Below are 25,990 nucleotides of genomic sequence, written 5' to 3' on the forward strand. Positions count from 1 at the left end.
TTTGTTTTAAGCTACCAAGTGTGTGATAATTTGTTAGAGCAACAACAGGAAATTAATACAGTGAGTAAAGAGGCTCACTGCAGCATTATTTGTGACCAAAAAAAAAATTATAAGCAAACTTAACACCCATTAATAAAAGCCTGACAAAATATTGCATTGTTATCATGGATGTTGAGGATGTTAGGCTTTCACCAAAGAGCAAGCTGCTCCCCGGGAGGTACTCTCTCTTTCTGTTTTTGGCGGGGGCCTGCCCATCAATTTAAAATAGAAGAGAGGAGGCTGCCCTGGTGGTCCAGTGGTTAAGAATCCACCTCCCAAGGCAGGGGACACAGGTTCAATCCCTGGGGCGGTAAGATTCTACATGCTGCGGTGCAACTAAGCCCATATGCCCTAGAGCCTGTGATCCACTACAAGAGAAGCCACAGTAATGCACCCATGCGCCGCCACAGGAGAGCAGCCCCGGCTCGCCGCAACTCGAGAAAGTCCCAGTACAGCAACTCAGAGCCAGTGCAGCCAAAAATGATTTTTTAAAAAGTTTTAAATAGAAGAGAGGTAAAACATAGCAAAGAGATTCCAGTTAATCGTGAATGCATAACAAGTAGAACACAACATGGAGATTACAGTACTCTGGGCTCACCCAGTCTCATTTCCTTCTTATAATCGACCTGTAAATCCACCCAAGCACTTGTTAAACACTGGAAAATACAGAGAAAAGCTGACTGACTAGAGGAGGAAGAGAAGGAGCAAAAGGACTATCCCTCAGTCCAAGACATGGCAAAGCAGAGCGAAGCCTGGGTACCTCGGGGGCACAGGAGGTTCTCATGCAGGAAGTCGGGGGGGAAGGCGGGACAGGGACAGTCGCCAGGAGGAGGCAATGCCTGAATCCGATCCCACAGGAGGAGTGAGATTCAGCCAGACAAAGAAGACTTGGAAGCCCATCCCAGTAGAGGAAACAGCTTACAAAAGGCCAGTTGGTATGAGGTCCACTGTGGGTGTGTGACCTGGGTGGCATTTGAAAAAACCAGTCAACTTTAAAACCCTACACAAGGACTTTCACATAATTAGCTTTGTTACATTCTCTGAACCTCAGTATCCCCACCTTCATGATAGAATCACAAAATCTTCCTTTCAAGAGAGAATTAACGGATCTGCACAATCCTGGGTGGGAAAAGGAAGACCTGGCTCCCAGACGTCCCTCCCCTGCACTCTGCTCTGCAGGCCGAAGCCACTCCTAGTTCTCTAAAGCCCTGATGCATTAAAGAAAGGAAAAACATTTTATGGTATATTCTATATTTAACAGATCATTCGTTTTAACACATACAAAACACAACGAAATAACATTATGTATTAATTCACAGTTCATGACAGACCATGTGTTCTGGGAATGGAACAGATTTGAAATTTATATAATGAACATTTTCTTCTTTCAATCCTTTCCCTGTATCTGACTCTCTGTAAGGCCTCACGTAGAGGGAACACTTGGGAGCCTGGTGAATAAGATGTTGCAACAGACTGCCGCTGCCAGGCCCTGTTTATATTGACTGGAAGAAAGAAAGCCAAGTTGTGCCTCAAAATCATCTGGGCAGCTTTTAAAATAGGCTCTAGCCTGTGACCCACTTTCTAGATTTCGATTCAATCGGTCTAGAGTGGGGTCCAGGCATTTTTATATATATATATATATATATATATATTTAAAGTTCTTCAAGTGATGCCAGTGTAAAGCCAAGTTCAAAAAATACCATAAATGAAAGTAGGAGAGACTGACTCAGGAACTCCTTAAAGTTTTATCAATTCATTTGCGATATTCAAAGAAAATGGTAAAAACAAAACAAAACACAGATGAACAAATGGGAGCCAAAGGAAGTCTCAATAAAAAGTCTCACGAAGGACAGACAGTGGTACCACAGGGGCACCCTGGGTGCCCAGGGGGTGTTGATCATGGTGCAGGCCTGACCATGAACAGCAATGCATCTTCATGCATTTGCAGATGCATAGTGAGAAGGACTGTGAACACTCTGTTAAAGTTGTCAACTCAGTTTGCAAATATCATGTGGCAACACCCTGACTAAGCAACTGGGAGGTCCCCAGGGTGGATGGAGAGGCAAGCACTGGCCCCTCAACTCCTATGCTGGAGATCCCAGCACTGGATATGTAGTCTAGTTCCAGTCAAAGTTTTCCTATTGAAGGAGTGAAAAAAACAGCAGGGCAGTGGTGACTTCCTCATCTTATTTAGGGCTTCAGACTCCAAACAGCTTCCACTGTGGTGAGTTTCTGGTCTTGACCCATGAGACCCCCTCCATGGCAACCAGGCAGACATCACCGTGCCAACAGAGAGGCAAGATTCTCAGGCTGTGACCAGGATAGTCAATCTACTGCTGAAATACAGACGCGGGCATACAGAACCACGGAAGTTAATATTCTGTGTCAGAGCTCTCAGGCTCTTATACCTGGGGACAGTAATGAAGGGGCCCCTAGGGACTTCCATAGGGTATTCTCTGAGAGCTTAGTTACAAAATCAGTACTTAATGGGAAGAGTCATGGTAAGGAGAATGAATGGCTCTTGAATCAGAGCAAGCCAGACTGTGAAATTACAGAGTAAGAAGTTATCTAATTGGAAGGAGTGGTTGTCAGCCATGGAGCCACAGAAAACCAGGAAGGCACTGTACCTGTGCTTCATAAGCTCCATAGTGGGGACACGGCACCCTGGTCAGGGGTCTCCACCCAACTGTCCTCATCTCCCACTGCCTCCATGTTAGTGTGGCCTCCATTGTGGCTGCTGCTGCTGCTGCTAAGTCGCTTCAGTTGTGTCCGACTCTGTGCGACCCCATGGACGGCAGCCCACCAGGCTCCTCCGTCCCTGGGATTCTCCAGGCAAGAACACTGGAGTGGGTTGCCATTTCCTTCTCCAATGCATGCATGCGTGCTAAGTCGCTTCAGTTGTGTCTGACTCCCATTGTGTCTGGGCTATCACAAAGCCTCCCAACTTGTCTCCCTGCTTCAGCTTTTGCTGCTCCCAGCAAGCACCTAAAGTCACCCTGTCAAAATATGAGGCAGGTCATGCTCTTTTCCCTCAAACCTTTCATTGGCTCCCATCTCAGAGGAAAAGCCAAAGTCCTTACAACAGCCTATATATGGCCATCTATGACCTGAACCCACACCTCTGGGCCTCATCTCCTCCTACGCAGCCCTGTGTTACCTCTACCCCTCACCCCACTTCCCACTCCCACCCCACACTGCCTCCCTTGGTGATCAGTCATCATTTTGACTGTCAAATCCTCAAACATGCTGAGGCCGTTGCATTTGCTGTTGAATTTCTAGAATGTTCCTCCCCTGGGTGTCCCCTGAGCTCACTCTCAAGTCCTTCAGGTCTTTACTTCAGTTTGGGAGGCCTGTCCTGACCTCTTTATATAAAATAACAAATTCTCCCACCTCTCTCTACTTATCCCCACCCCCATCTCAGTTTATTTTTCTCCATGCCACTTGTCATCATCTAAATATACCATATTTCACTGATACATTTGATTATTACGTCTTCCCCACTAGAATGTAAATATGTGAGGGCAGAGATTTTGATTGGTTTTGTTAACTGCTATATTCCTAGTAAGTAAAGTAAAAAAGTAAAGTAAAGTAAGTAAAAAAGTAAAAAATTCCTAAGTAAGTAAAGTCGCTCAGTTGTGTCCGACTCTTTGCGACCCCACGGACTGTAGCCTACCAGGCTCCTCTCTGTCCATCGGATTTTCCAGGCAAGAGTACTGGAGTGGGTTGCCGCTAGAGCCTATCACAATACCTAGAAAATAGGCATTCAGTAAATATTTATTAAACAGTCAGGGTATCTCTATCGTGCCAACAGATTCATCAAGCTTTCCAAAAAGTAAGTGATGATGTTGGGGTGACTATATTTTCACAGCAACCTTTTGATGAGGGTTTGGTTTCCCAGAGTAAAGCAGGAGAGGATATGTAGTCTAGTTCCAGTCAAAGTTTTCCTATTGAAGGATTGAAAAACACAGCAGGGCAGTGGTGACTTCCTCATCTTATTTAGAGCTTCAGACTCCAAACAGCTTCCACTGTGGTGAGTTTCTGGTCTTGACCCATGAGACCCCCTGCCCCAACACTCAGAGGCCAGGAGGCCAGTTTTCCTCTTGATTCTGGAGCTCAGCTTGCGCCTTTGTGTTTAGGCAAACTCTGCCAGTTGTGTTTAGGGAAAACACAAAGCAGCAACCTGGCATTTATGGATTTGACAGTCAAAACAGCGGCTCATCACTGCTTTGGGCTAACTGCACTGCCATTCCCCAGCCCCCTCCTCCTGCGGCCACAGGCTCCTTCCTCCTGGAACCAGAACCCAGGTCTGTCTTTGTGGAAAACGGCCTTCACAAGAAGGCTAACCACTTGTGCTGGTAGTGTGAATGCAGAGGGCTAAGATTTTTTGGCCTTTCCTTTTTTCCTAAATTCAATTAGGTGTAATTCGTGAACCAGGCGAGTCTCACACATCCTTTGTTCTCTAAGCATAGTGCCCCTCCGCCCGCACTTACTGCCTGGGCCCTGCATGCTGCTTGCTGGGCCCCCAGGAGGAGGACAGGGCAGGTCCAGGGGAATGTCACGCCCCCCCTTCCCAGGCTCAAGCACTTGCACCTCTGTGCTCAGATAAGACCGAGCTGTGGGGTTAGGTGATCCCAGAGTCGGGTGCGTGCGTGTGTGCTAAGTCGCCTCAGTCATGGCCGACTCTTTGCAACCTCATGGACCGTAACCCACCAGGCTCCTCTGTGCATGGGGATTCTCCAGGCAAGATTACTGGAGTGGATTGCCATGCCCTCCTCCAGGGACTCTTCCCAACCCAGGGACTGAACCCACATCTCCTGCAGCTACTACGCTGCATGCAGGTTTTTTATTTCTGAGCCACTGGAAGCAGCCTTGGAATCAGGTGACCTGGGTTCAGATCCCAACTCTGTCTCTTTCTGGCTAGTGTAACCGTCACAGAACATCTAGAAGCCTGTATCCTTGTTTGCAAAATGGTTTTGTTTAAGTCAGTTCTATAGATAATGTACTTAATGGCCAGTGAGAGTACCACACCTAGAGCATAACACACACTCTAGATATAAGCAGTAGGAAAAAGAAATCCATCTCAGCCCAGGAGACATGTGTGCTTATTTGCTAAATGTCATCACAAAAGTGACAGGGGTTCAGGGAAGGGACCAGACACAAAGGAGCATTGTGGAAGGTTTCACTGGGCAGGCAGGAAGGCAAGAGAGTAAGCTGGACTGCAGAAAACAAGACTATGGTTTGGCCCTACCTCTCTTCACAGTCTGGCTTACCTAATAGCTTGGTTGGTAAAGAATCCGTCTGCAATATAGGAGACCCGGGTTTGGTTCTTGGGTTGGGAAGATCCCCTGGAGAAGGGATAGGCTACCTACTCCAGTATTCTGGCCTGGAGAATTCCATGCACTGTATAGTCCATGGGGTTGCAAAGAGTTGGACATGACTAAGTGACTTTCACTTCACTTTCTCTCTTTACAGTTTACTTTACCCATGCTGATAACAGTACACTTAGTAATGCTGTTGGATTTCAACAAGGAATATCACAATGAAGGCTAATTTGTCACTATTGTGAGTCCATTGTCCACAGATTGTTCCTTCTACATTTGAACAATCTGCTTCCAGGTCTCCGAGGTGTTGGCACAGAGTTATGGCTCTAATCTTGTTTATATATATATTTTTTTTGACTAGTACCTCTGTCAACTTTAAAATTTATCTTTATTTTTAAAATAAAAAATACATTCAACCTTTCAAAGATATAAAAAGTCATATAATAAAAAAATCTCCCTCCCACCCCTGTCATCCAGTTCCCAGACCCCAAAGCAAACAATGTTATTCTTGTCACCAATTGCTTGTCACTACTTCCAGAAATAATTCTCTTGGCAAAATTCTATATTAGTATATGAAGATATTTCTTTTTTTTTTTTTTAGATGTTTGATACCTATTGTCTTAATCCTTCAGGTAACTGTACAATTTTATCATGGGATCACCTATCAGCATGGGTATCTAAAACATCGAATTTTCTTTCCATGGATTCTAGAATAGAAGCTATTAAAAAGCACCACTTGTTAAGAAGGCTCCCCCCTTCCCCCCAAGGAAGGCTTTGCTTTTCCCATAGGTATTTGGGTTCAGATAAAGGACATGGACTTGGTCTCATGTGGCTGCCTCCTTGTACTAAATATGCAGCTAGCACCTCGCTACTCCAGGTGACTCAAAATGAGTTCATGAACAGAGGCCAGGACATAAGTGATCAAAACTACAGGCTCTGAACATCAACAGATACACTGAAACAATGCAGGATTTAAGCTGAAACTAATTTGCTAGATACTAAACCATACTCCATTTGCGAGATACTAAACCATACTCCAACTTTTAAAAAGCATTTTTCTCCCCAAGTGAACCATTTTGAATTAAAAATGAAAACTTTGCATTTCCTAAAACCATGAGGTTGAACAAAAGCTGAACTACCACGTTGTCTTAACCAAACTTGGTCTACATGGATGTCTTCTTTGATACAGGGCATGGTTGCTCCCAAAGTCATTTGAAGCTATTAAATTCAACTTCCCAGAATGAACACAATGATAGTCATTTAGAAATGTGTCTAAATGTGCATTTCATTAGGTCAGGGCTGAGACACTGACCAAAGAGCATGTTACCCCTCTTCATTCATCCTAGGCCTCAAGTACTTAATTTTAGGGTGTGAACACAGCAGACATCAATAAAACCATTATTAACTTGGTGATTGGTGAACAAAAGCAGAATTCTGAGCTGTCTTCTTCAGATATCTTAGTAAGAGCTACAGGACAATTTTGTAAACATACTGGTATTTAAACTCTTTAAAACCAAGTGGGGATCCTTATGGAAAAGGGTTGTTCTCTAGAGAGCTGAGCCCCTGCCCACCCAGCAGGAAGAATTTACAGTCTGAGAAGCAATGAGTTAGGCTTCTAGGCAGAATATGCAAGGATGCTGTGCTAGGATTCTGGGAACCTGGAGAGGGGTCTAGATCTGAGCCAGAGCTGGATGGGGGAGAGCTGGCCAAGACAGGTACATGGTTACAGTGGGAAGTCCTGTCTGATGGGGACCGGGGTGTGGGTTCCTTATAGCTTATACGAGGTCCCTATAACATCTCATCCCTTCTCACATAATCACAACCTATCATTCTTACTCTTGCCATGCACTGGGCTCAGGGCTCTTTATGTGTCATTCAATTCTTGCAATTTCTGTGAAGCAGTCTACCCTATTCACAGATAGAAAACTGGCTCAGAGAAGTTAAGTGACTACCTCAAGGTCACACAGCATTTGGGAACATTGCTATCATTTACTAAGTACCTACTTCTGGAATTTTTATCACTTCCCATGGTTGTCATTTAGAGAGGGAATACTGCTGAATGGTGAAGGACTGTACATACTGGTTAATCTAATACTCTCAATAATTCAATAAACTCTAAATAGGCCTATCTTACAATGGAGGCTCAGAGATGGGTTGGTGAGTTGCCTGAGGTCATTCAGAGTAGGATATAGGACATGACCCCTGGCTCCAATGCATTCTCTTTCTCACAGATATGCTGGGTCAGCTTCCCCACTATGTTGGCAGAGAAGTCCAGCAACTCAGCAGTTATTAAGTCCTGACAGCTATTTCTTGGAGTAACTGAAAATTCAAACCACTAGAAAAATAAGATCTGATGCATCTGGCCACTTCAAACTTAGAAATCATTTCCACATACACTGATGGGATGCACAGCAAAAGAATGTCATACATCTTGTGTCCTTCTAAGACCCTTTTAAGATAGCTTCACAGGTAATGCTGGCTTCTGACAAGTTCATCCAAGGAAATGGAACTTCCTCAATGGCTCAGCAGGTAAAGAATCTGCCTGCAATGCAAGAGACCCAGGTTTGATCCCTGGGTTGGGAAGATTCCCTGGAGAAGGAAATTGCAACCCACTCCAGTATTCTTGCCTGGAGAATCCCATGGACAGAGGAGCCTGGCAGGCTACAGTCCAAAGAGGCACAAAGAGTTGGACAAGGCTGAGTGACTAAACATGACTTAATAAAACAAGCCACTTTTGGAAGCTCCATCTCTGCCACAGGAATAATGGGATTGGGAAATCAAGACCAAGAAGGAGGAACTCGTGATCCCTAGAAAGGCTTTAGCTATGACTCAATCCTAGATTAACTGCCCACAAAGTCAGAGGCCTGGGACAGAGGCAAATCCCCAAGCTGGGTTTTTCCAGGGGCCTGCCCCCAGACCCATAGCATAGCACCCTTCCCTACTCTGCCTAGAAGTTTACTCCACCACTCCTCAGACTCACCACAACTTAGCACGTGGAAACATCATCTGTTGCTTCTACCTGTGACCAAGGGGAACTTGTCATAGCTGATTCTGACCCTGACCAAGAGGAATTAAATGCTGAACTTCACAGTAGTTCCTGTGGCTTCCTTTCTTCTTTCAAACACCCTTTAAGAGGCCCTCTCCTTCTCATGACCCACCCCCCAATCTTGGGCCACAGGTGATGTCTCCAGCTTGGGTCTGGTTTCTACCACTGGCCTAAGGAAATCTGTGAACTGCAAGATAGCTTGGCCATTTTAGATGTATCAGAAGAGGCTGAGAAAGCTAAGCCACAGGAAAATAAATAAATAAAATAGACCCATAATGATAAGAACCTGACAGATTACAAAGCCCACATGGATGGCAAGCTTAGTTCTAGATGGGAGTTTGGCCCTGTGTGGGATTTGCCAGGTCCCTGTACCCATCGTGACCCTTCACATTTTGGATTAGGCTTGTTGGAGCTGGCTTGCCAGCTGGCAACCAACAGTAACTATTCCCAACAGAGAAAGCACGTGAACTACTTAAGCACCTACTATGTGTGAGGTGCTAGACGTACAGTAGCTACTATTTCAAAACACCTCACTCACAATTTATTGTTATAAGGTCAGTAGTTACTGAAGTTACTAACAGAAGCAGATATTCAGTGGGACTTCCAAATGGCTTACGGATTTAAATTAATCAAACAGTACAGAATTTCATGAACAATTTATATGGCAACTGCAGATGGAAGCTTAAGACAGTGAATTCAGTCTTCTATTTTTCTGTTTAAGTCTTTCACATTAAATAAATGCCTCCTTGATTACTGGAAAAAAAAATAATTATAATATTCCACTGAGGCTGAGAAATAAAGCAACCTTTGTTTATTTTTTAAAAGATAAACATGGCTGATTTGCACTAATCTAATATTTTGAAGGAAATAAAACAATATTCAATATTTTTAGTCTACAAATAAATAATACCCTGTTTTGCTTATTCTGTAAGCCAAAGACAAGTTTGGAAATGAGGATATTGGATAATGCCTATGGATTTAAGAGTATCAACCATGGTATTCAATTCTGAGGAAATAAAAGCATAAATGGAAAAACTGACTTAGTAAATTAATAGAAAAAAATGAACTTAGGAAAGAATGACATTTAAAGGTTTATATATAAACTTGACATGCTTCACTTGAGAGACCAAAACATTTTTCAAGTCCTTAATGATGAGAACAGCAGCAGAATTCAAGACAACTAAAAACTGGCATTTAAGAAACTGCTGTATTGTTATGAATAAATGTAAGACAACAGTACTAGTGAAGCCCAAGAAAATCCCAGTTACAACTCCATTCAAGCCAATGGGCATTGGCTTTCCATTTCACTTTCCAATGTGTTCCCTTATTCCAGGTTTGAAATATACCTTCAGATAAGAGGATCTAGAAGAGTAACAGAGCTCCAGTGCATAGCTGCATTATAGTTACAGCACATAAACAACTACAACTGTTTCTAATTAAAACAGCAAAGCCAGGCTCAAGTGCACACCCTCTTCTAAATACATATTTAATCATAAATTATGAATTATAGAAAAAAAGACAAATAATGGCATGAAGGGCATGATAGTTTATTTTTTAAAAACTGTACCACACTGATCATAATGACCAGCATACACATTATGATGGCTTTTCTCTTGGGTATTAACATTGCAGTATTTTTGTATACTGAAATGTTTCAATAGGACCGAGAACGTTAGAGAGATAAAGATCTTAGATGAAAATGAACACTAATGATCCTGGTGTCCTACCCCATAGAATTAATTTAAACCCCTTATGAATCAGTGGCATTATGATGTTATGTAGTTCTGAAGAATGAAAGTTCTCTTCTAAATAGGCAGCATGAACCTATACCTTCTTGCTCTTTAATCTTTAGCTCTTACAATTTGAACTATGTCCACCCTGGCCAAAGCACAATCATACAAGACACCTCAGATAATTTCCATGCTACCATTGCACAAGTTTAGTGATTTTTACTTAAACAAACAAAAAATCAAACCACTGTCAAAAAAAGGAGGCAAATAAAAATGATTTTCCAATCATTTGAAAAGCATAGTGCTTATTTGTCCAATACAGACTCAAACTTAAATTAAATGCTATCATTATCATCTCTAAACTTCTGCAATAAAATTAACATATATATATATATATATATGGGTTTCATTTATAGAACTGTATCTTGCAATCAACAGGAGAAAGTTATTTTTGTAGAGAACAATATATTTGGTTACAGTTCCACATGTCGGTAGTAGAGACAAAGCCACATGATGTTAAATCTGGCTCTAAGTTACCTAAGGTATAAAATTTTGATCAAATCTGATCTTAAAAATTAAACCCATGTGAGATTACTTTTTAGAGTAAATGTGCTATTGAGAAATCATTTTAATAACCTTCACTTTGTATGACTATCTGCAAATTGACCCTTTTCTTTTAATCAATGTGACTCACCAACATTTCAAACTGACCTCTTTACTTCTATGTTACCACTTGAATACCCAGGGATTTCTGAGGCAGCATAAGTTTGACTTCATTAAAAACAGTAGACACTTTAACCTTTCAGTGACAGTTTTTAAACCTGTAAACTCAAGAATCACATTATTGAGCTCAGCAACTATAAAAACATTGAGATTCTGGTATTTCAAACCAAAATCTCTTTGTGCTTTTTAGATTAAGCTGCTTTTGAATATTTTTGGTATTTATCAGTCATTTGTATTTCCCTTATAGTAATAAAAGAATATACTTAAAGTAATTTTTAAGGTTAAATGTCCTGGGGGCTTATCAATACTTTAAAAAAAATTACTTTTTTCCATCAGCATTTGGAATAGTAGAAATTATTTCTGGTCCCTCATTAGATCAACCAACATTACTTTTCATCACGTATAACACTGAATTTTATAGACATCCCTGAAAAGTTTTTGATTAAGTAAACAAGTGAATCACAGTGGAGTCTCAACCAGTTAACAGTGTAGATCCATTAAAAAACACACACACACTGAATATTAAAAGAAAAATTTCAAGCTAAAAAAGAAGAAAAAGAAAAGAAAACTCTCTTAAGAATTAAAACCGAGTGTGTATTGTCACTGATTCTGTGCTCATGTCCCCAACAGATTAGACCCCTTCTCCGGGTTGTAAGACATGTTCGATTAAATCTCCACGTCAAGTTTCCAGGACACTTGAGTGAAGAGACTAGGCTTACTGCAGCATCTAAGGGAACAGAGTGGCACCATCTTCTTCGCTAACAGACACCCTCTCTGAAGGTGAACATGAGTCTCCCTCCACTGTGCTCGCCAGCATCGATCCCGGAGACAAAACTCGCTGGGCAAACTGATGACAGCTGATCCTCCCACCCTGCCCCCCGTGCCAACAGGAGGTTCCCAGCAGTTTGTCATTATGTGCACTGGCCTTTCACTCTTTCCATCAGAAAAGTTGTGGTTACTTTAAAAAGGGGTAGGGGGGGTGGAGAAATGAAAAACCAAGAGTCTAAAGGCACAAAGTCGCATAGCTGCTCTAGTTGGAGTTTGTAAACAGAGAATAGGCTGAATTTAGGTAATCCCAATCTATGAGAGTAAAAAGGCATCCACAGCAGGCTTTTAACCAGCCAGCTTCTTTGAGACCCTTCATGGGTTTTGAGGTCTACAAAGTATGCACTAAAATACCCATACTTCAAAAAGCAATAAGGCAAATAGTATACTCATTATTCCAAAAGTTACAATGGTAGTGTAGGCATACATAGTATAATTTAGTTACAATGTGTGGTACTGTTTCTATTATATAACCATATTAACTGCTTCTTTCCTACATAATTATATATTCAGCCCAGTTTCAGTTGAACACAAAACCATCCTTGTACCACTGCTGATAGTTGGCAATAGTTCTTTGATAGCAGTTTGTATTCTGCTATAGAAATTATCCTTGAACTGAAAAAAAAAGTCCACAATCCAACGTCCAGTCATTAAACACTATCATATTTGTGAAGAGCCTCTTCCAACTTCTGCGTCACTTTTTGGAAAAATATTATTTGTTGTTGTAAGAAATGCTGCATTTGTGATTTAAAGTCTCTTACTCGAATTTGATGGAAGTGGTGAATTTCAGCCAAAGTAGCAAAAGAAATAGTGTTACAGCGATCCTGAATGCCATCAGCCTTTTGGACTTCCATCTTCCCTTCTTCCACGTGTCGCCTACTCTCCTTTACTTTGGTAAGAGCTCCTGTAGTTTAAAAAAAAAATTAATTAAAAAATACATATAAAAAAATAAAAAATACATATGTATCCCAGTGTTACAGCTACACAGTAAACAGAATGTTGGGCATTATAAATACTTGCCTGAACTATTTTGAAGTCCTTTGGCATTTAAAGGGGTGACTATAATTATTTATTAAAAATGAAGAAATCTGGTAAAGTTTCTGAAAACACCTCCACTGCTACAAATTCACTTATCAAAACTAGCCTTTGCCATTGACCAAATAGTATGTTTCATCTCTTCCAGCAGCAGAGATACTATATACTACAGACAAAAAACTGCAAGGAATTTTTCCTAAAAAGACAAACCAAGAAACTCTGCAATTTTAACATCCTTAAGGGACAAAGTGTAACACCATTCTGTGTGAGTGTGTGTGTGTGTGTCTTAATTGTTCAGTCACATTCGACTCTTGGCAACCCCATGGACTAGTCCGTTAGGCTCCTCTGTCCATGGAATTCTCCAGGCATGAATACTAGAGTGGGTAGCCATTCACTTCTCCAGGGGATCTTTACAACTCAGGGATCAAAACTGGGTCTCCCACATTGCAGTTAAGATTTTTTTTTTACCGTCTGAGCCACCAACACCACTATATACACATATATTAAAAAGAGCATCTCTAAAGTGGAGCATACTGCATTGCATGCCTGATTCTGACTCCACGTTCTATCAGGAGATCCATACCTGTAGCATAATGGCCCTGTGCAGTAAACATATGCCTCCTTCTCTTTACAGGCTGTAAAGATCAGTGAGTGTTGAGTCTGCCCGAATGGTGACCTGGGAATGAAGCCGGAGGCGTCAGCCTCCGGCCAAGAAACATCACCAGAGGATGCAGGCCTGGGGGGCTGGGGGGGGGGGGGGCGTGGCGGAGGATGGTTTCTGTGGCAAGTGCCACACGAGGGCAGATCTTCCCCTAGACGCACAGTCATAAAAAAAAAAGCACAAAAGCCTGAGGATGCATAGGAGGCAGGAAAAATAAAAGACTATTCATGTGTACTTAAAAACGAGTGATGATAAAGTTTAAATCACTTGAGCACAGCCAGCTCAAGAATCCAGATTCCTGACTCCACATGCATCCATTCTACTAAACCATGATGAAAACCATGATGAAACACTTAGGACACCTGGCTTGCTGGTCTGAGGACGTGATGACGCTAATTGGAGGGAAAGGTAGCCTGTTTAGAAAGCTGTGTGGAAGCTGAGCAACTTTGTTGTGGAAATGTTGTTTTAGCCAATGGTGAAATACACAGGGGAAAAGTCCTGTATCTAAATTTCTTCAAATCTACAAAATAGAGTAAACCTACTATTCAATAAAATCCTTAAACACTGTTTTGTTTTGTTTTTGCACAACTCAAAAACCTGAGAAATTAAAACTCATCAACAACAAATGTCACAGATATAAATGTATATATGTTTGTATATTTTCATTTATTTATTCTAAAGAAGATCCTTACCTGAAAAGTGGGAGAGCCCTGGAGCAGAGAGAATACCCTGCTTCCCCCGTGACCACACAGTGGAGATGTCGTCCATGGTAACAAGGCTACAGGAAGACCCCTACCCAATCCCCTAAGTAGCCATCACCTCGAAAATGCAGCCCTGTTAACATTTCCCCCACAGCAGACAAGACTCAAGAAGCAATGCAACCTGCCTGCCTATAGTCTACATTAAACAGAGAACGCTCCTCCTCCTTAGAGACAGAAAAGAATAATTTCTTATAGCTAACTTAGGTTTATTATATTTGTACAAGTGTCATCATTTATATATAAAAATTGAAGTTGAATAAACTAGGAAAGCATCAGACAGAAAACTAAAAAAGAAAAGAAAAAACTACCTAAAAGATGGCTGAGAATATGAAACTATAAAATTTATGTTGAAAATGGTTGAGAGAGAGCATGTTACTGTTTAGTTGCTAAGTCGTGTCCGACTCTTTTTTTGCAACCCTGTGGATTATAGCCTGCCAGGCTCCTTTGTCCGTGAGATTTCCCAGGCAAGAATATTGGAGTGGGTTGCCATTTCCTTCCTCAGGAGATCTTTCTGATCCAGGGAAGGAACCTGCGTATCCTGCTTGGCAGGTGGATTCTTTACCAAGCCACCTGGGAAGCCCAAACAAGGCATCATGAGAGCAGAGTCTCAGGCAATCTGACTGTTCGTGTGATTCAGGGCCGAGGTGCCACTATTGAGCATGGAGGACAGGCATTGGCGCCCTGCCCTGCACCGATCCCTGGGCAGCCGTGAAGCAGCTGGGTACCGGGAATATGCTGCGAGTGTCACTTGTTCTAATCACTAGAGTCCAGCACAGAGGAGCTCAGAAACCTGGCCCTGAGCTCTGCCAGTGTCAATGAACCTGCAGCTCATCAGCCTCCAGATGAGATCACCACCTTTTCAGAAACGACATTCTATGACACACACCTGCAGACATGCATCCATAAAAACCAATTTACAAATGAACAAGCCTGAAGTATGATTCACAACCTGAATCACATCAGAATACATTTTCAAAACTCCTGGACACAGTACAAGTATTAAATCTCTCCAAGGCCTAAAGACCTTTTGGCATTTGTCAACTTGAAGCTTTCTGAGTGTACATACTAAAAAGGAGCTGTGAATTGAAGACTCACTTTTCTCCCAGCTGTGAATTTACTTTGTAAATAACACAGAGCCCTGAACAGCTGGGCTTCTGGGGCAATAATCTCAGCTCATTTACCAACATTCGTGGAGGGCCTGGCTTCCCCAGTGGCTCAGCAGTAAAGAATCCACCTGCAATGCAGAAGCTGCAGGAGACGCTGAGTTAGATCCCTGGGTGGGGAAGATCCCCTGGAGGAGGGCATGGCAACCCACTCCAGTATTCTTGTCTGGAGAATCCCCAAGGACAGGGGAGCCTAGCAGGCTACAGTCGATGGGGTTGTAAAGAGCTGGACATGACTGAGCAACTTAACATACACACACGGACAGCATAGAGCAGGCAAGGGGGACGCACGTGGTGGTGGGGGGGTGGGTCACATCAAGTGTTCAAGTCCCTACCCTCCAGAACTCTCAAGGAAGACAGCTCAAGAAAGCCCACTGAGGACAAGCACACAGCCGTGACGTGAAGTCAAACAGCGCCGCAAAGCACGGAATTCTGCATGGGAGCTGACTATGGCTTCTTCCAAGATAATGTAATCGTGTCACAAGGGAAAACACTTGGAGGACCTGCTTTGTGCCAGGCAGTGCTGAGGACAAAGGGTGCCAGGGTGGGGGCAGGAATAAGCGTAGAGAACAGTAAATGGTAGCTGCCTAAAACAGTCATCATATATTCGAGGCACTTTCTGCATACCAAGTCTAACCCTGCTGCAACTCTGCTACAGACATTACTGCTGTTTTACAAGGGAATTGAGAAAGCCACCCATATTCTTTGAGCCCCAAAGTCAGCAGGAACCCAGTGAGAGGTGGGAGAGATGGGATCTGAATGCAGAACTGACTTCAAAGCAGACACCACAAATATTCAGAAAAGAAACTGGAGCCTGAAGAGGCAAAAAGGCACAGTGGCCTGGTGAGCAGGGTGCTGGGGATAAGGACAGGGGCTCCTGCCCTGCTCCTCTCTCTTTTCACCTTCCTCACTGGTCTCTGGCTTTTATGCTGTCATACACATCAGGAGACCTTGTGAGTATGTAAAATAAACCATATAGGTGTTGAAAATTTCCCTCTGGAATCTTAGTAACCTCATTCAATTCATTAATTGTGCCTGCAAAGCCATTTAATATTTATAAGGTGTCTGATTTTCTTATCTTTGTAGCATACAATTAGGGTGCCACAAAAAAACATTGAAAAGGCAGCACGTATTTCATTATTTTGAAATTTAAACTCAAACTTACATGGGGGGTGGGGGGTTTTGTCTTCCCCCCACCTCCCCCCATCTCACCGACTTAGATCCTATTGGAAAATTATATAAGTCAAGAACTATCACCAAAACTAGTAACATACACTGCCTGGATGGGATTTGCCTTTGTTTGCTCTAGCGCAGTTGGATAGCCCAGCCAAAACTTATTTTGCAAAATAGGAAGAAAAGAACAAACTACTGAAGACAGTAAGTACCCAAAAGGCAATTTCACTTGGAATTTTGGTTTAAGGCACTTAATACAATTCAAATCTATTAGCATAATGCATCAGGATTGCAAGGAGCAAGGAAACAGGTGAAATATGTTTATTAGGGAGAGACATGGTTCCTATTTTAGGGACTCAAATTATTTTTTGAGGTGACAAGATTTACATGCCTGAAACCATTAAAGACCATTAAAAACCATATACAAGATAGAAAATGAAGGTATTGAACAGCATTCTATAAATGTACAAACTGGTAGAAGAGGGAGTGCTAGGTGTAATCAAGGAAGATTATGTTATCACAAAATTGGACCCATGAATTTGGAGCAAATTTTAAAACCACAACCTCTTTTAACTAAAATCTAGTTAAATTGGTTTCCCTCCAGACTCACCTTCTGAAGAAAGATGATTAACAAAAAACAGGCCGACAGCAATATACTTTTTGAAAAATCGAAAGAGTTTCCAAGTTGACAGCAATCCAGTTCTCTAGGCATCTGGCTGTTACATTTCAGGATGACAACCCCAAAACCTTCAACCCCAAGCCCCCCCAAAAGTAAGTTATCTTTTGTAAAATATTATTCACAGTTAAAAAATTATTTCCTTCAAGAAGAAAACCGATCGATGACGACACCCTCTCATGCATTCCTTGGAAAATCTGAACAAAATGAGTGAGAACTCACTACCGTCTCCTCATCGAAACTGAGGTCCAGCACGTTGAATAAAAAAAAAAAAAAAAAGAAGAAGAAAACCATTCTGCGTTTAAATATTCACCTCACAAGCCTCTGATTAGTTTTTCCCACACATTTTTAACAAATACTAAGGGTTTAGTGTGTTTTCTTATGAGAAAGATAAAGTCAAATCATTCAATAAGCTAATTATGGAAGTTAATTAGTCTACTGTCTGAGAGTATACAGAAAAAAAGAAAAAACCACGGGGGAACTGATGAACAGAACTACTTTCTCGAGTTTCCCTGAAGCTCCCCTCTACCCTACTTCTACCCACTGCACTTCTAAACTCTGGCTTCTCTCAAGGTCAAAGTGGGAACATACTTTTCCAATAGTAATGATATTACAAACATCCATCAGATATAAGTAAAATAGTTTTACTATTAGAACTAGGACCTGCATTTTTGTCACAGATGGTGTATTCTTGCAGTTTATTTGCCAATTCTCAAACTGGGAATTATCTGTACACACAACTATGCTTCCCATATTTCCATATCTAAAATATTAAACATCACAAGGCAGAGATAGCCACATTTTCAATCAGGTTTAGCTTCTAAAGATGGAAGAGTTGGAGAAAGAAAACTATCGGGGGCAGGGTTAGATCCCTACAGACTTGCTACTTCTAGGATAGCTTAAAATATTAACTTGTAGCCTAAGAATCAATTACAGAGGTACAATGTAACCAGCTGCAGAGTTGTAACAAAGATTACAGCATATTTTAAGTATTCTCTCAGCTGTACCAAACCCAAGAGGAGTGTAAATAAAAGCTAGAAACATGGCCCAGAATCTAAAGACCAACAGGAATTCATACTTTTATCATGTAGTCAATACAAAAACAGGCAAAGGTTTTCAAAACCTGTATTTTTTTTTAACTTTATTTTGTATTGGGGTAGAGCCGATTAACAATATTGCGATAGTTCCAGGTGAAGAGGGTAGGAGTTCAGCCATACACATACACCTACCCGCCTTCCCCCAAACTCCCCTCCCCCAAAAGCTGTACTTCGATAGTGGCTAATTTAGGGGGAATCTAACCCCTACCAGGCTTCTTCTGTCACAAACATCACACTGTCACCCTGCTTTTGTAACAGTAAGGAAAATCAAACAATAAGGGGGAGAAATTACAAAATAAAGTCTAACGTGAAAAGTGGTTGCTTCTGGATTAAACAAAAGACCCATAATACTCATGGATAGGGCAACTGTTTTTAAAGTGAAAGAAAATTAAAAATAGGAGAGATCAGAGGGAAACACATTTCAGAGTAGGAACACAAGTACAGAACTACAAAATTATTTCTCAGGCTAAAAGACAAACATTATATGGGGTAATATATGGACAAAATAAGATTTTATCAAGAAAGGAAAATAGAGGCAATTATTAAATTCTGACATTAAATAAGAGGAGGCTGACATTACAGAACAATGAACACACTCTTCATTAAGATACTAATAACCAATAACAAGACAAAATAACAAGAAGGTAATACATGAAAAATGGTGCAGCCTCCCCAAGTTACACAACTAAAAATAAATTCTTAAAGGGTATTAGAAGAACAGGAAAAGGTATTCATGAAAGTGGGCAGTCTATTTCCATCACACCCATGACTGTGCTGCCAACAGGCAAAAGCAATCTAGCTCCCATGCAGGACACTGGGCTGAGTTGGATACATTTAAGGTGTTTTTTTCCTCAGGGAAGCTCTGTGGCGGGGAGGCAGAAAAGAGTACAGAGATGGGCTTCCGAAGTGGCGCTGGTGGTAAAGAACTTGCCTGCCAATGCAGGAGACATAAGAGATGTGGGTTTGATCCCTGGGTCGGGAAGATCCCCTAGAGGAAGGCATGACAACCCAGTATATTTTCCAGTATTCTTGCCTGGAAAATCTCATGGACAGAGGAGCGTGGCGGGCTACAGCCCATGGGCCACTAAGAGTCTTTTCATAATACAGAGATACCCCTCCTAAAAAGACTTCCAGGCTGAGAAGGAACTTGCAGCTGAGCACTCAATCTAACTATTAAAATGGTTATTAATAGTTTAATAATTAAGTTATTAATATTTAATCTAACTATTAAAATAGTTGAACATCATTAAAGGATCTCCACAGGATAGAAAGTTCACTCAGGAACTGAACACCCTGAGCCTTTATTCCAAACGACGGAGCAGGACCATGACAGACTTCCTCCTCATCCACCACTCCACCTTGGCAAGGCACCCACTGGGGAAGCCGGGAGAACTCAGCCTTTGGTGAGAAGGGCAGAGTTGGGTCTCCGATTTTTTTTTTTTTTCCCCAATGAGCTATAAGGTTAGGTTAGATGAGTTTTGGGTACAGTTTTTTTTCAGTCTCTCTAGCAAGAGGCTGTGACTTGTCCAAAGTCCCACAGCTAATTCCTGGCAAAGAACTCACCCTTCCTACCTGCCTGCCAGCCCTGCCACTTAACATTCCAGTCAGGGCCTCTGCTCCACTCTGTTGAAAAGGGTCCTTCCCTTTCTACATTTGGAGTCATAAAAGGAAAACTAAACCAGTATTTCAACTTTGCTTTAGGACCTGCTGTTAACAAATTTCCCAGACTATTTTGGCCTTCTTAACTGACTCTGTACATGCAAAATTCCTAACTGTGTTCATTATGATACTTATTGAAATTACCCAGGCTCAGAAAATGGCATCTTGCCCACTTCCCCATCACCAAACCCAGCAGAACTCATGTCCTAACTTCACTCCCACTCCTCTCCTCCCATGTTCTCGGTATTTTACCAATGTGAGAATAATTTTAAAGCATGCTCAGGCCAGAAGGAGCATCCTGCTTCATAACCAACATGCACTCAATTTTAGAGGAATGATATTATGCATGTTTGTGGGGAACACAAAATAATTACACATAAAAGAATTCAATCACATTACAAAGTTCATTATTATTATAACCTTAAGGGGCTCAAACTCATAGATTAATTACAATCCAGGAAGTCAACACCATTTCAAAAGCATCACATTATTTACACAGAATGCCATTAAATTATGTACATCAGTAAAACTGTTCAGGAAGCATTTTATTGCCATTTTGGTTTTTCTAGAATGAGAGCACCGAAGCTCTGGTATCATCTAGTCAGTGAGAACATGTGAAGAAAAGCCAACAGTCATGAACAGTCTTCCACTTCTTTAACTTTTGAGAGCAATCGCTTAGGGAAATGTGTTTGGAAAATGTACCCAGTTTTCCTTTTTAAAAGATAATGTTTATTTTTTCCCTGGCAATTAAAAAAGTAATACACATTCATGTAGAAAATGTGGTAGGATTTCAGGCTTGGCCAGAGACTGCCTTGCTCTGGAAGGGATGTCTGCGCCCTAGAGAGCGAACAGTGATGCCAGGGCAGAAGAGAACAGGATGGCAGTTGGGGCGGTCGACCAGCCGGCTCTCTGTTGCCCTCAAACAATGACAACTGCTCAACCCTGCTTTCAGAGATTTGATCATTCCGTGTTACATTTCATCAGTTTTGATCAGTTCTGTGAGCTGAACTATAAAGCACATTAGCAAATACAGTTACACTACACTAAACTCTGCTGTATCATTTCCTTCTGATTTGCAGAAAGAAAGCACTGCCCTGGCAAAGTCTGACCCAGCAAAACCAGAAAGGGGGCAAAAAGAAAAAAACAAAAACCCAACCCACTCACATACTGCAGTGCCTCAGACATTTTCACCAGGGAGGCTCTAAACTCAGTTGAAGTTATCTGGCCTCCCTTCAGTTTCTCTGGTTAAGGTCCTCTCCTCCACCTTCACCTTCTCAGGCCCTACCCTACCCCCCAGGCTTGCTGGCTGCTCCAAAAGTTCCTAACCCACTAGTTTCTGCACCTGAACTTTGCCTTCCTTTCCTTAACCAAATCTCTTATTCTCTCTCGGACCAATTATACAAAAGGTTCAGTCACTAAGCAACAGGGGATCCAAAGGCTACATTTTCTTCCTTTAAAAAAAAAAAAAAGAATTAGAAGAAAAAAGTAAGCACTTCATTTAATTTTGAAATCATGAATGTGCCAAAAACATTAACTAGATTTTGTCTTCCTGGGGCCCTGCACCAGAAAACCCAGGCAATGAGGGACAGAACAGGAGACCGGCTGAAGGGCACAGAGACAGCTGTAGAGAAGCTGGGTGAACTAGACCTGTTTTTCCTCATTCCCTGGTACTTGTAAAATGTTGAAAGAAAATGCTAATTTGGCCAACATGGCCTATTTTGCCCTTATCCCCTCATCACTGGTACCCACCCCCCTGGGTTCCTGCTAACTCCCTATTAACTCTTTCCCCTTCCACTTTCCTCCCTCCTTTTGGTTTCCACCCACCCACTCGTTGATTCCTCCTTCCCCTCTCTCTGCTCCAATATTTACTTTTCAAATTTTTTTTTTTAATTAGTAAAATAGCTCCAAAAACAAAGGCTGACATCCATATAAAAGGGGCAGGATAGGATGGCCATCCATCCAGGTAAAAGAGTCCCAAGTGAGCACCTGCTCTATGCAAAGCTGTGGTCTGTACCCCGCAGGTCTAGTTTCTTTTTAATCTTTAACCTGGAAAGAAAAGCAAGGATGACTCTTGTTTTCAGAGGCGGACAAGAGGCTGAGGCAAGGGAAATAACTTTACAACGCGTCAGCTACATGTGCGTCTGGGTCTGCCTCCCAACCACACAGTCCCCTGTGCCTGCCCAAGTGGGGCTGCCTCCTGCCTGAGATCTCAAAGCCCCACGGACCAGGCCCCGAACACGGGGCACCACACCACACCAACCTCCAGAAACCTCATGGAGGGCTAAGCAACCCATGATCCACCTTCATGGAGAAGGAAATGGCAACCCACTCCAGTATTCTTGCCTAGGAAATCCCATCCCATCGACAGAGGAGCCTGGAGGGCCACAGTCCATGGGGTCGCAAAGAATCGGACACGACTGAGCGACCGAGCAGGCACGCACGAACCGCCTCCAGGCCCTCACAACTCTACTTATTCCTGCAGCAAGTCTGACTGAGTGGGCTCCAGATTTGGACCACATAAATAAACCTGAGATGGTGCAAACAGTACCACTGAACTCAAGTCAGTGAGAGCAACTTTTTGAAGGGACAAAATGTCCCTAGAGCCAAGAACTATCAAAATTCAAAGATATAAGTAATTTAAAATTCACTGTCAATTCACAAAGAGAACTTCTGAGTCATTTAAAAAAAAAGAAAGAGAGGGTCAGGACCAGGATAATAAATTACAAAAAAATTAATAAATAACAACAACAACAACAACAAAGACCTGATTATTTGATGATGAAAAAATCACTTAAAGAACTCGGGCCTCTAAGTTTTGGTCCTGAAGGTACAATAAGAAGCTGTTTGTTCTGGTAAACGTCTTATTATTTCCTAATTAAGCAGCCCTTTTAGCTCCATTTAGCAATCACCAGAAGTGTACAGGCAGGATGACATTTAGTATGAATGAAAACATTCACTGGAGTGCACCACATCTTAAAACATTTGATTACTTCTACTCACTATGTACATACATCCATACAGCTCACCTTGTTCCAGAAATGAAGATGGAAATCACGTGATTATATCTCTTGTGGCTCATTTGGTAGCATAGGTTGTTCTGTTCACAGCTAGGAAATGTGATACATAATAAAGGTTCTTGTGTTTCAGCTTATATTGAGTAGTAAATACGTGATAAAGATACTAGGATGATAGATTCAAGAGAATACTGTAAAAATAGTGCTTTTATTTCAGAAGATTCTGGATACAATGGTGAAAATGTTGATGTGCCTGTGGTCAGGCAAACAGAGACAAAGACCAAAATTTGAGGATAAGAAAAACATGTATCATTTTCTTTCTTAAAGGTTTTCTACTCACAGAACCATAATAAAATAAGGTAGAAGGAATATCCTTGATAATCATGAATATACAATAAAACTCGAATAAAACAACTGATGTTGTAAAACAGAATCCATAGTGTGGTTAAAATTCAGAGAATACACTTGATGCCTGAGGTGCACAGTGGATAGTTCCTAATTCCTAATCCTTTTGTTTCCTGATATACATGCATGGATATCAGTCTGTACAAATAAAGCGACATTAGGGCTATTTGCAAGCTGTCAGCACTTTGGATTTAAATGACCTTTGACATACAACAAAACATACCTACACCTAAGACTAAAATGGACTTTGGAAACTACCTTTAACCAAAGGTAAAACCTTAGTTTCTTTTTTTCTAGGAAGATAAAGGGAGGCCCAAGCTAAGAGGTGGCACAGTAGTAAAGAGTTTGCCTGCCAATGCAGGAGATGCAGGTGCAATCCCTGGATTGGGAAAGATCCTTGGAGAAGGAAATGGCAACCCACTCCAGTATTCTTGCCTGGAGAATCCCATGGACAGAGAAGCCTGGTGGGCTACAGTCCATGGAGTTGCAAAAGAGTCAGACACGACCGAGCACACACACACACAGACTAACATAAATCTAACAGAAGCTGCTGAGCAGACAGGCCCCTCTCTGTGGGGCAGGAATAGAGCGAGGTGGCACTGGCCCTTTAGAAAAGACACAGACACACGAGGTACACATCCAAAGCCAGATCCGTGATTCCCAGGACTGCTTCTGAGAGGGCTGCAGTTACTACTACAGTTAGAACAATATTTTCAAAGGACCTTTTTCTTTCTTTCACATATTCTTTCCAAATAATATCTGGTTTTTAACTTTAGAAATGTAATTGTAAACCCCAGTGTTACCAGCTGCTCCTTAAGCTACCGGGGGTACTAAGTGGTGAGCAGCCCAGCATTAATGGCTTCCCTCAGTGCTGTTCGCTGTGGCCATTATGACCAGCACTTCACATCACTACAATCACTACACTTTGGGGATGATTCCTAAGCCAACAGTTTTAAACTTAAGAATACTCTTGGCCCTGGGGTGTCCCTGCTTTCTGCCAATGGCGGGGACCAAGTTTCCACTGGCTATGAGTCTTTACTCTGGCCACATCTAGACTTCCTGAACCAATCATAAATAAACAACTGAAGTCAAAACAATCTAGAAATACAGTATTTTAAAACAGACATAAAATATAACTCAAAAAATATGAAAACTTATAGATTACCCATGCTGACATTTACTAGCATGTATAAAGATTTCTTACTGCAGGCAATAGGTGGGCTTTTGTGAAAATCACAAATGTCAATATAATGAAATATAATAAAAAGTCCAGAAAATGGGATTTTCTAAGGATCCCTTCAGCCCCATTCCTTCTCTTTCCCTCTAATCCTTCTTTTCTTAAACCTACCTGTTTCTATTCTTGGCATCACTACTTTCTGTCACTCAAATTTAAAACTTCAAAGGTAACTCTAGACTCAAGCTTCCCTGGTGGCTAGTGGTAAAGCATCTGTCTGCAATGCAGGAGACACAAAAGACGTGGGTTGGATCACTGAGTCAGAAAGATCCCCTGGAGGAGGAAACGGCAACCCACTCCAGTATTCTTGCCTGGGAAATCCCTGGATAGGGGAGCCTGGCAGGCTGGAGTCCATGGGGTCACAAAAGAGTTGGACATGACTTAGCAACGAAACAATAACTCTAGATTTAAGAGAGCCCCTCCTCACCAGTCCTACCACTCTCCCTGACAGGTGTCTTCAGGTCACCTGCTCTTTCAAAGCCCGCCTCAAGCCTGGTTTACTAACAAGCCTCTGCAGGTCTGTACTCAGCCAACAGGAGTAGCTTCCTGGGAAACAGGTTGCACTTGGGGGACGCATGCCAAGAGCTCACAGTTAGGTTCTGTGGCTCACTACCTTCCTGCCTGCAAAGTGGGGATAATGAGAGAATTTACCTCAAAATCTTCCATGAGGTTTAAATAGATATAATCCAGTGCAAAGAACCATGCCTGGCACACAAAAACCCTCAATTTATATTTGCTACTTTTATCTCAATTCAGAAGTCACTCTTCAGTTTCAAACCGTTAGTTGCTACTGACTGCCTATAGGATAAAACAATTTTCTAGCAGGCATCCTACTTATTGTAGCATAAAGAGTATTGATCTCAGGTCAAGGCTAAAAGTGAACTCAAATCCTAGGTCTCCTTATTAGCTGTGTGATTCTGGAAATCACTCAACTTCCTTAAGCCTCATCTGGCACCCAGCTGGGGAGTTAAACAGCTATCCTGGGTTGAACAGTATCTCCTCACAAAAATTCACATCCACCTGGAAACTGTAACTGTGACCTATTTGGAAACAGAGTCTTTGCCCACATAATTAGTTTGGGTGAGGTCATACTGGATTGGGCTTCCCAGGTAGCTCAGTGATAAAGAATCTGCCTGCCAATGCAAGAAATGCAGGTTTGATCAAAGATCCCTGGGGGAAGAAATGGCAACCCACCCCAGTGATCTTGCCTGGGAAATCCCATGGATACAGGAGTTTGGCGGGCTACAGTCCATGGGGTTGCAAAGAGTCGGACACGACTGAGTGAGCATGCAAGCACAAGGTCATACTGGAAGAATGGGCCCTCAATCCAATGTGGTAGTAGCCTTAAAAGAAGAGGAGATGAGCACAGAGGGAGAAGGCCAGGTAAAGATGGAGGCAGAGACTGGAGCCATGAGTCTACACGCCAAG

At 42.0% G+C, this 25,990-nt stretch overlaps 1 protein-coding gene and 1 non-coding gene across 2 annotated transcripts in view; one reads left to right on the forward strand and one right to left on the reverse strand.

The window, feature by feature from the left end:
• Positions 1-9,932: 9,932 nt before the first annotated feature.
• The window catches only part of SNX18 (sorting nexin 18), a 29,777-nt gene continuing 13,719 nt past the window's right edge, over positions 9,933-25,990 (reverse strand). Inside the window, exon 2 of the mRNA XM_043488525.1 lies at positions 9,933-12,588. Within this exon, the coding sequence (XP_043344460.1) occupies positions 12,335-12,588 (254 nt within the window). The 3' untranslated portion in view covers positions 9,933-12,334. The remainder of the gene's footprint in view (positions 12,589-25,990) is intronic.
• LOC122454651 lies at positions 17,311-17,403 on the forward strand. The gene has a single exon (XR_006273469.1). It is a non-coding gene; the product is annotated as a small nucleolar RNA SNORD116 (small nucleolar RNA).

Source organism: Cervus canadensis, chromosome 16 (assembly GCF_019320065.1).
Source record: "Cervus canadensis isolate Bull #8, Minnesota chromosome 16, ASM1932006v1, whole genome shotgun sequence".
NCBI lineage: Eukaryota > Metazoa > Chordata > Mammalia > Artiodactyla > Cervidae > Cervus > Cervus canadensis.